The sequence below is a fragment of the Humulus lupulus genome, chromosome 5, assembly GCF_963169125.1.
Source record: "Humulus lupulus chromosome 5, drHumLupu1.1, whole genome shotgun sequence".
Lineage (NCBI taxonomy): Eukaryota > Viridiplantae > Streptophyta > Magnoliopsida > Rosales > Cannabaceae > Humulus > Humulus lupulus.
Genome location: NC_084797.1, coordinates 244477573 through 244488794, shown reverse-complemented (window position 1 = coordinate 244488794; position 11222 = coordinate 244477573). Strand labels below are relative to the sequence as shown.

At 43.1% G+C, this 11222-nt stretch overlaps 1 protein-coding gene across 1 annotated transcript; it reads right to left on the bottom strand.

Moving 5' to 3' along the window:
- Window positions 1–7817: 7817 nt before the first annotated feature.
- LOC133778765 (probable receptor-like protein kinase At1g33260) lies at window positions 7818–9913 on the bottom strand. Its single transcript, XM_062218788.1, has 2 exons — window positions 8849–9913; window positions 7818–8731 (listed from the first exon to the last, which is right to left on the bottom strand). The coding sequence occupies exons 1-2, from the start codon at window positions 9297–9299 to the stop codon at window positions 8010–8012; spliced, it is 1173 nt and encodes a 390-aa protein (XP_062074772.1). The 5' UTR covers window positions 9300–9913; the 3' UTR covers window positions 7818–8009.
- Between the last annotated feature and the right edge of the window lie 1309 nt (window positions 9914–11222).

The following is an 11222-nucleotide window of genomic DNA, read 5'->3' as shown; positions in this document are numbered from 1 at the left end:
ATCGGACTCCTACGAGTCATATTCCTTTCTCTCTGACTTTTGGGAGTGAGGCAGTCCTCCCTGTCGAGATTAAGGTATCGTCGCATCGAGTCCAGACATATGACCAGAACCACAACCACAAACTACTTGGTGCCTCCCTCGACCTGATTGATGAAAGACGAGAAGATTCGCAGCTTCAGCTCACGCATTACCAGCAAAAAATCACTCGTTATTTCAACTCAAAGGTCAAAAAACGCGCCTTTAGCATTGGCGACCTGGTCCTCAGGAGGGTCTTCTTGGCCGGTAAGGATCCCAAAGATGGAGTATTGGGACCAAACTGGGAAGGGCCATATCAAATCACCGAGGACAGTCCCACGAACCTGGAACGCTATTCATTTGAAGAAATATTATCAGTAGCACCCTTGTAAGGCTTAAAAGCCATTTTCTTTTTTTAAGCAATGAGAATTAAATCTTTGTTTATTATTGTGTATATTTGTGGGTATAATCTCAAGTGACCACGAAAGACCCTTTCCTAGTTACTTAGGGGGCATATGGTGCCTGGATATAACCAGGTCACCTTAAAGGCTTAGAAGTTGATTCAAATCGATTGATCGTTGTTTTTCTTAAAAAAAAAACACGAGATATTGATTCAGGATTAACGCGAACTAAGCTCCACCCTGGATATAACCAGGTCGGTTCAAAACTTAGAAGTTAATTCAAACTGATTGATCGGTGTTTTTCTTAAAAAGCACAAGATATTAGTCAAGAATTAACACGAACTAAGTTTTCAAATTAACGTCCTGGATATAACCAGGTCCTAAAAACTTAGAAGTTAATTCAAATTGATTGATCAGTGTTTTTCTTAAAAAGCACAAGATATTAGTCAAGAATTAACACGAACTAAGTTTTCAAATTAACGTCGTGGATATAACCAGGTCCTAAAAACTTATAAGTTAATTCAAATTGATTTATCGGTGTTTTTCTTAAAAAGCACAAGATATTAGTCAAGAATTAACACGAACTAAGTTTTCAAATTAACGTCCTGGATATAACCAGGTCCTAAAAACTTAGAAGTTAATTCAAATTGATTAATCGGTGTTTTTCTTAAAAAGCACAAAATATCAGTCAAGAATTAACACGAACTAAGTATTTCAAAGCAATGACCAAAATGCGTAGAGGCAAAAGGAAATAAACCAATTAAAAGTAAAAATTGATAAAACCAATTGTCTTGAGGTGGAAAAACCTCATACAAAAGTTACAAAAAAAAATGATGATAATAACATATGGGTTCGAAAAAGAAAGGCCCTAGGCTCCACCGGGTTGCTCCGTTGAGGTCGCCGTCTCGCCCTCCTGCTCGGCCACTGTGGAAGCCTCCGCAGTCTCAGAGGGCACCTCCTGCTGAAGACGAGCTTTAAACCCCTCCAGGAAGGGCTCCCAGATGTCCGCTCCCAGAAAGGAAAAATCGCCATCAAGGTTGAAGACCCAGCAGTGGTATGACATGTCCTCCATGGCGGAGCTGGAGGCCGCCTTCTCTTTTTCAAGGGCGGCCTTGGCCTCCTCGGCCTCGTTTTTTGCAGAGTCCAGTGCGGCCCGGGCAGTCCTGGCCTCCTCGAGTTCGGCTGTCGCAGCGGCTAAGGCGGCCTTGTTAGCCTCGGCCTCTTCCAGCTTGGGGCGGGACGCATCCAGCTCGGCCCGCGTAGCCGCCAAGGCATCCTTGGCCTCCTGTTCCTGCCTTTGGGCAGTCTTCAGGGCAGCCAAAGTAGTCTGCTGGGCGGCCAGAACCGCCTGATGCTCGCCCCTCATGTCCTCGAGGCGAGCCTTAGACCTGGATATGCTCTGGTGAGAGCCAAGGCACCCTACAAAGCAAAGAGGCAACTGCCTTAGAAAAGAAAAAAGAAAATAACGTGCGATGCATGATAACCAAAAGGGTACTAAATGTAAAGCCAGCATACCGTTAGAGCCATTCCCAGTGAAGACTCCATCACGCTCTCCGGGCTCCTTGTTTCGATCGCCCACAGATCCCTTTCGGTGGCGCCGTAGTAGTGGTCGACGGTGTAGGTCGCCGTCTCATACACCGTCCCCCGAAAGACGTCGGGAATTTTCTCCAGGGCCTGAGGATCCACCTCAATGCGCACCTCGGGGGGTGCGGTGGCCAAAATCTTGGGCTCCGCTCCCGTATCCCGAACAAAGGCCGGAGCTCGTGGAGGGGGCGGGGGCATCTTCTCCACTGCGGCAGGAGGTGGAGGTACCTTGGCCTGGGCAGCTGGGGGCTGGTCTTTCCCCTTTGCAGGGGACTTGGTCGGGGTCCCAGCAGCTTTCTTCGCCACCCGGAGCTTCTTCATTTTGGGCCCAGAGGCCCCAGCAGTGGAGTTCCCTCCGGCGAACATAGCTCGCAGGTCTCTGCTCCCGGGCTGAGACATTTCCTCTGGCAAAACAAAGACAACATTAATATACGAGTAAGCATTTATGCAAGAACAAAAATAAAGGGGAAAAAGCGAAACTCAAGTATATATATTGAAAGGAATCCTACCCCCCGAGCTAGAAGAGGAATCTATGGTCATGACCATCGGCCCCGGAGCTTCTGCGGGGGAATCTAAGACAATGACTTCGTGGGCTGGTACGGGTTCTGGGTCCGAAACTGGCTCGGGACTAGACTCTTCTACGTACTGCCTAAGACCCGGAGCTACGATACCCTCCCGGAGCGAAGGCCACGACCGAAGATTGGTCCCATACTCCTCAAATAAGGCCGACCTAAAGGCTAAAGTGTTGTCTACGACTACAGTACCCCTAGGACAACTACTCTCGTAATCCAGCACGAGCCAGTCGACACATTGGAGTAGGGCTACGTCGAGGTCGAGGTTGTTTTGATGGCATTGGATGGGCTGATTGGGATTAAACCTAGCTAGCGGAGGATCGGCGGTGGCCCTATCTAAGCCCCTGAACATGTAAGGATTACCTTGTCCAGAGGGACCTGCGGCTGCTCCGGACCGGATCCTCTCCTCGTCCGTTCTTTGGGCGACCTCCAGCGCCCGCTTCCTCCCCCTCCTCACGAGGGGCACCTCGTCCTCTCCTTCCCTCACGGCCTCCTCCTCGAGGATGGGCCTCATCTCGCGAGCTGGGGGAAGCCCCCGGGGCCTCCTAAGGGCCAAAGTCTAGCCTAGAGAGATCAACTTGCATGCCAGCATCGTCTTGTCTGTCACGATCTGGCAATAGTCCTTTTCACTAGGGGGCAAGCCCGCCAGTGTCTCGTACTGACTCCCGAGGATCACAGACTTATCTGTCCTCGCGAAAATGGCTGCAGAATTGTTCCAAGTCAGAAACTAATAAAAGAGAGCTACTCGATACTTAACTTACGAGCTAAGGGTAAAAGGTACTTACGAGGACGGTTGAAGTAGTGCAGTTCGCAGTTGCGAAACCCCTTGGACATAAAGAACTGGTCTTTGAAGTCGTTGGGGTGGCTGGGCAGCTCGATGACCGCAGCCGTATTTGGAAATCGGGTCAAGTAATAGAACCCGTCGCCTCGCCCCCGCTGCTCTGGGCTGGCCTTGAGGTAGAAAAAATATAGGATATTTGCTGGAGTGGGGACCTCCCACTCCTGTTTCAAGAACAGATATCTCAACCCCGCCAACAAACGATAGGAGTTGGGGGGGAGCTGGAAAGGAGCCAACCTCACGTAGTTGAGGAAGTCGGCGAAGTATTGGTCCAGCGGGAGGAAAGCCCCAGCCTTGATGTGCTCGTCACTCCAGGCCGCGAACTCCTCGTCGAGCGGGGCGCAACTCCGCTCACCTTCTACGGGAGGTCAGGCGATCAGGGCGCCCCTCCCCAGTTCGATGTTGTGGGAAAGGAATATTTTATTCACTTTCCCCTGGTCAGTGATCTTCGAGACGATCCTCTCGGCCTCGAAGAAAGCATCGGGCGCCACCTCGAGCTCCCGCTCCACAGTCGGCCCGAAGGCGGGGATTGGGGAGTCTGTCATCACCTCCTTTCCTTTGGACTGTTGGGAGGACGAGCTGCCTGCGGTCTTCTTGGGAGCGTTCTTCTTGGGTCCCATCTGGTCGCCTAGCGAACAAAAGAATAAATTTCAGAAAAGGCGACCTAAGCACAAGGGAGAACCTCAGCCCGTAGAGAGTGAGACCGCGTGGTTCTATGAACACGCGCCTGTGCTCCCAACAGATCCCCGATTACTCAGAATTCGTGTGTCAGGAGGGTCAGAATAAAAATTTTCCTTGGAAGGAAAGTTTCAGTAGGCAAGAGGTGCAAAACTGCCTGTGAAGCGTGTCTCCTAAGCTACCCGGTTTTGCACCCAAAGTACTGGATATTTACCAAAAATCCTACCCAGAAGATTTCCCCAGAAAATGCACCCTATAAACCATGCTCCTAAATGGTTTTCTTCTACAAGCGATACCCTAACCTAAAAGCTTTTTCCCTTCATACCCACAAAAAAACCAACAAAACCTTGCATGCAGCTACAGGAATTATTTGCCTAGGCTACAGTGAAAAAGAAATTCAAAACATGCACAGTCAGGAGACTTACGGAGTATTCTGGTTGAGAAGGGGACGAAGGGGTCGTCTGGGTTGGGGCCTCGTCGGAGTAGCTGATTCCAAAGCCTCAGGGGAGCCCTTGCACCTGAACTTCTGGAACGCTGGGAATGGTAACCGGAAGAAAAATAGGGTTTCTTGAGGGTGAGAAGAGAGAAGAAGAAGGGAAATTCAGAAAATTTTCAAATGAACGAGTGGCCCATGCGTAAGGTGGCCACCCCTTTTATATACGTGAAAGGCCACGTGAGGAGGGCTGTTGGATTGCCCTGATGTGGGATCCGAGGCTCTCCACTCGAAAGGCGAAACGACAGCTGGGTATAGGCTATGCCATTTAATGCGGTTCTCGGAAGACGTACCATCACCAACCACGATGTTCCACGTATTCGGCGCCTGCGTAAAAGGTGGAATATGGAGAGTCCATGGAGAAGCCTAAAAGCCCCTACTGTGGCCCTGCACAACGTCGTGCACCAGGAGCAAGGGCTTGGGGGGCAAATGTACGCCCTGATTTTCCAACGGACTATTAGCGAGCTGAGATATGGCCTAATTATATTAGCCACGTGGATACCCCATGCCCGAAGCTGCCGTCGTCAGGTCTTACCTCTTTAGCTCGAGGTAGCCAGGGGTTCGCCAAGATTCTTCAAGGGCTGAGTCAGGACTATGAAGGCCGCAAATCGAGAAGGCATCCAGCTCGGGATACGAGCTAGATGTGGAAGCTATGACCTTTTATAAAGTCAACCACGCAATGTAAACGTGCATATATCAGACATCACGTGTCTGATATATCCCTGAATTCTCGGACACGCAGCATGAACGTGCGTATTCAGGCACCCACGACTGGGTTGGGTCGTGCGACCCATTATCCCCCTTACCTATTGATTAGACCACACTTCATTTGTCAGGTTTTAGGAATTAATCATGAATGTCACAGAAGTGACATGACAGGTAAGAAGGTCACGGGATGACCCCCCTTACCAACTCCCAAGTGCCCTCTCCTATAAATATGGAGACCCTGGGAGTTGCAAGGGGTTGGATTCGATTATGTAACGAAATATCCTATAAAGAATATCATAAATATAACAATAATATTGGCTGGTGGAGTAGAATGATTTTAACCTTTGAACCACCTAAAAACGTAGTTGTGTCATCAGTCCACTAAAAGATCATTTATCTATTTCGGTTCATTATTAAGCATTAATCTCTTCCTCTTATTTTCTTAATTACCTGTTGGCGAAGAACCGCGTCAACAATATGCAAGATAAAGTTTTTATTTAGTTTGTGGATTTGTATGGTTTGAAGTTATGAACATTAGTTTATGTATTGTTTAATAAAGTTTTTGTAAATTCAAAATTTCAGTATTGCCGTATTCAGGTTAAAATTTGTTTTTACAATATATATGTATGTTAAGAAAGGAGGTCGTTACAAAGAATTCACCATAGTTGGACCTAAAACTCAGAAACTCAACAAAACAGCCACTGAAACCACAGACCTTAAACTAGAACTCCTTACCTTTTTTGGATGAGCTTAGCCTAGGCTATCCTCCTCACCAGCTTGGCCTTCACCTCCTCAAAGCTCAGCTTCAACTTCCTTAAAATTTACCCACCAAGACTCTGCTCAAAATCCATAACGATACCAAAACTAGAAACTGAAAACTACCTTGAACCTTACCTCAAGTGAATGGATTGCTCTTGCTAAATCCTTGCCAATTCTTGACCAAGGAATCTTGTCTCAAGCTTCTACTCTAACTTTTCCCTAAGTTTCTGCCCCAAAAGACCTCAAGAAATGGTGAAGAAAAGCTTGAGCCGAGAGAGAGAAAGGTAGACTCCTAATTCCCTTTCTTTCCTTCTCTTCTTTCTTTTCTTTCCTTTCTTTTCCTCAAAATTCCAGCCCTTTCTACACAATCCACTAAGTATAAAGCCTAATAACATTTATCCCTTATAAGCCAAATGACCACAATACCCTCCCATAATTCCAGAGCCTTTTAATCCACCTAGGGGCATTTTGGTCATTTCACTCAATTCCCGCTAATTTCTCGAGTGTCTCTAATATTTACCACTTACTTCCCGACACTTAACTAATAACCAATTATATTCCTCAATGTCAAAATAGACTCCAATATATTCTCTAGATTCCCAGAAATACCCTCAGGCTCACCCCGAGCCATGTATAAATCTCCGCTGTGACTTTTTCGCTAAACCGCTCACTGGGTTCGCCTCGAATCACAAATTACAAATATATCCACATAATAATGTGGTCTCAACAATTTATCACATATATATACAGTTATGCCCTAAAGGGGCCAAAATTACGATTATGCCATTCTAACCTAATCAGGGCCTACATGCATACTAGTACACAGTCATGCATCTCAGATATTCAAATAATCATATAACATGTGTTTCATCATTAAATCACATATAATCCAGTTATGCCCTCTCGGCACACTAATCAAGACCCTTAAGCCTTATTAGTAAGTTTGAGTCGTTACAGTTTTCCCATATTTGCCATGAATTTGGCATGAGCGATAATGCTCACCATCCAACCTATACTACATGTTTTGGATATAACATCTCTAAAGCTAAAGTCATATATTTTTGTGGTATAAGGCTAATAACCAATGATAATTATATTAAGAGAAATGCCTGGTGTGAGGTCTCCACAGCTAGCTTAAAGATGTCACGTTAACCACTACTATGGTCCATGTAGGGCTAATATAAGGACTACTCAGGGACTTGAATGTTTCCTTGAGTAAGACTAACATTATTTGATGGACAGTGTAGTTCTCTTCCTAAGCTTTATGAGTGTGTTCCTCTTAGATAACCTATCCCACTAGCTTGGAACGTGTGATCTACACCTCAAATGTTGTGGTGCACAATGACCAAGAGGAGATGTTGTTGGTGTTCATTTATTAAGATATCAACACGTGCATGGTTAAGATAGAGGTTTTAGGTATGCCACCGTCAAGCAGACAATCTCCAGAGCATTCTGGCTTGCGTGGAGACATGGTACCTTAATGATTTTAGATCATATGGATGAGAGGAAGTCCTTGGTGCAGTTGGGAGTGATTCGAACAGTTTCAAATAATTGGGCCTTAGCCTAGCCTAGGCACATGGCTCCACATTTTTGGCTTTTTTAAGAGCATAATTTGAAGAGACATGTCCTACTAGTGAAAATAATATGCGCGACGCACACACAAAGAGGCAACAAAACATACCTATATTTGTTACTCGAACAATTGGTGGCCTAAAAATAAGCCTGCGACACACCTAGATATATCTGGCTACTTTAAAATCCAAAATCAATTTACAAGTGGCAACACTATTTTATTACTTTGAACAAGTGGACGTACGTAACTGTGCTATGTGTACAAGTATAAGAGTTTCAAGTAATTTTTTAAATAGTGAAAATAAAATTTGCAGCTTCTGGAATGGTGAATAATTTACAATGATGTTTTGACTTTTGAGTGATATCATGAAGCTCATTGGGTTGTGTGACTAGTGGTGACTAGGTTTCTTCTCTTTGTCATCCTCGTGAATAGAGACATGGTTGTTTATTGTTTCCAAGATCTGAGCGGCGGAAGGCCTGAGAGTGGGCGGGTGACGGAGGCACTCAGCCGACAGTGCAAGCAAAACCTTGGCCTCTTCCTGGTCAAAGTCTCGGCCAAGGCGGGGGTCGACCACTCGAGCATGGTCATCGTCGGCGGCATCGTCGAGGAGCATGGGCCCCAGCAGAGAGGTCAACAGTTGGGTCGGTCTCTCAGAGGAAAATGGCTCCAACCCAGTGACCAGCTCGAGAAGTATGACTCCGAAACTATAGACGTCGTTCTTCTTTGAAGGTATGCCGGTTCTGAGATAGTGAGGATCGGTGTAGCCAGGGGAGCCCATCAACACTCGAGGTCGAGTATTCCTGCTGAGTACTACAGTGGAAGAAAAACCCATCTTGGCAGACCCAAAATCACAGAGCTTGACATTGAGATTATGGTCCAGAAGAACATTGGAAGCTTTGATGTCACCATGAACGACTGGCAAACTGGTGCCGCACTTGTCGTGAAGGTACTCCAGTGCCTCCCCAAGCTGGGCAGCTATGGCCATGCGCTTTCTCCACGGTATTAAGGTCTTGTTATCATTTGTCCCATGCCTTTTTCCATGGAGCTTCTCTTGCAAGCTGCCGTTGGAGACGTACTCCAATACAAGGGCACCACCGCTTACCTCGTCCTCTGTTTCAATCAATGTAATTAAGCACAATTAATACATACACATAAATATCAATTACTCATACATAAACAATCCAAGCTCTCTCTCTCTCTATAGTCCATTAAGGTAAGTTAAGGTACCTTGATCGTCACAATATCCGATTAGGTTGACGATGTTGCGATGGTGAAGGTGGCGTAAGATGTCCAATTCCTGTTTGAAAACGCTTCGGCTGCCATTACTCATCTTTACAGAAGCAATTTGATGATGATGATGATGAGTTTTACTAGTACTAGTAGTCATAGATGAAGAGGTGAGATCAGCCAAGTAAACAGTGCTGAAACCACCAGATCCAATGACTCTAGAGCTAGAAAAATTCATGGTGAACCTCTTAATTTCATCCCAGCTAAATTTCCTAATTGGAGAACTAGAATAATGTTGGTCTTCCACCATAATATGATCATCATTCCCATTCCCATTCCCATTATTCCCAGTTGCAGAACCAGTAGAGCTATTACTATTATGTATTTGTTTCCGTTTATTGGCTCGTCGGCCCAATCCAAGACAATTGAACTTGAGAAATTCAAACCCCATATGAATAAATTAATATATAAATGATCAATATTCAGATAAAATGAAGATCCAATCCAGATCTAGATCCAGACACTTAAGATCGATATAACAAGTAATGACTCCAACTAAGTTGTACAAACTTATATATAGAGACAAAAAACAAAGAAATATATATATATATAATTTATAACTGGACTGGAAGGAAGGAAGAAAAGTAATGAATTTTTTTTTTTTTTTTTTTTTTTTTGTGATTTTGGATTAGGAAGAGAAGAAGAGATGAACCCGCCCGCAGACAAAAGAACGTCCGTGCAATGGAAATGTCTAATCTTTTGGGTTAGATTTAGATTCTGTGAGGATTGGGAGGCACAATCTGACACAAATCCATAGGCACCGCTCCGATGAAGCTTCCCTCAACCACTCCCACCAGAGACCACAATCTGAACTTGGTCTAATTCTAATTATGCTTTTCTCATCTCTCAATGTTTTCCAAGTTCTAAACGCGGATTTCAAACCTCCAATTGAATTGCTAAAATATACAATAATATAAATGCATATTATTATAAAAGTAGAAACAATTGATTACAAAATCAATTCAATTGTGGTTTCTTTATTCCTTTTATAAAAATATATGAATAATAATATAGAATAATGCAGTCAATTTAAGATGCCCATCCATAACCATGTGGTCCCTCTCTTCACTGCCTGCCTTTTGTTTCGATTGTCCTCTTCCTCAGCCCTCCTCAACTCAATCATATTTAACTTCTTTTACAATGTAACACGTGGACCTCTCCTCCTTATTGCTACTCTTTTTATTTAAGTAATAATTATTCTCTCTCTTTTTTTTTTCCCTTTAAGTTTATTTTTTTTCTTCTCGCTTCAAGCTTGGACTTTATCAATAACTATGGCTTCTTTTTCATTCATTTTTTTTCTTTTGTGGGGAAGAACTTTAAAAGTTCAACCGACACCGTCTTCTATAGGTTAAGCAGAAATCTACCAATAGACATCATCTAAATCTACCAAACCAAGATTTTTACAAATATACAGCAATTGTTAAATCAACAATACTAAGACCATTTCTAATGTAGTCACAAATTTTTTATGTGTTGCTAAAATACATAACACTTCAAAAAATAATTGCTCTATTGGTATGCTAAAAATGATGACAATTACTGTAGAAAAATATCTTACATGAAAAATATATGGGTAAATTTAAGAGCATAAGTTATTCCACTCACTACTAATTAGTTTTGAGATGGAACCTCATGCTTTATACCATTTCTATTATTCTACGTCTAGATCACTTTACACATTGTAACAATTGTGTCAAATTTGGCATAAAATATAACATGATCAATTACTTACTTTTTTATTATTTTCTACTATTAATGATTATTTTAAGTGTCTAATTTATTATTGATATTAAATGTAAATGTAAATTATTTTATATATTTTCAATAAATATTAAATTATCATTAATTAAAATTGTTTCAATTTTATATATATTTATCATATTTGTAAAAGTTGTCCAAATATATTATTTAATGAATTTTTGTGCTAAATTTAACACAATATTTTTATCTCATATTAGAAGTGGTCTAAGCCCATAAAGAACAAACTCATTTTACTTCATTCTTTTTTCTTTTATGGGGAAGAACTTTGAAAGTTCAACTGTCACCGTCTATAGGTTAAGCAGAATTAAAAATGCACAAATCTTACGACAGACATCATCTAAATCTACCAAACCAAGATTTTTACAAATAGAGTAGTGATATGTGCACCCAAAATATGCACCAAAACATTACACACAGTGACGTGTTACATAAATGTGATTAGCTAGGTTAATCTGTCACATTACTGTGTGTAATATTTGTGTGTATATTTTGGGTGCACATATCATTACTCTTTACAAATATGGAACAATTGTAAAATGAACAATACTAAGAG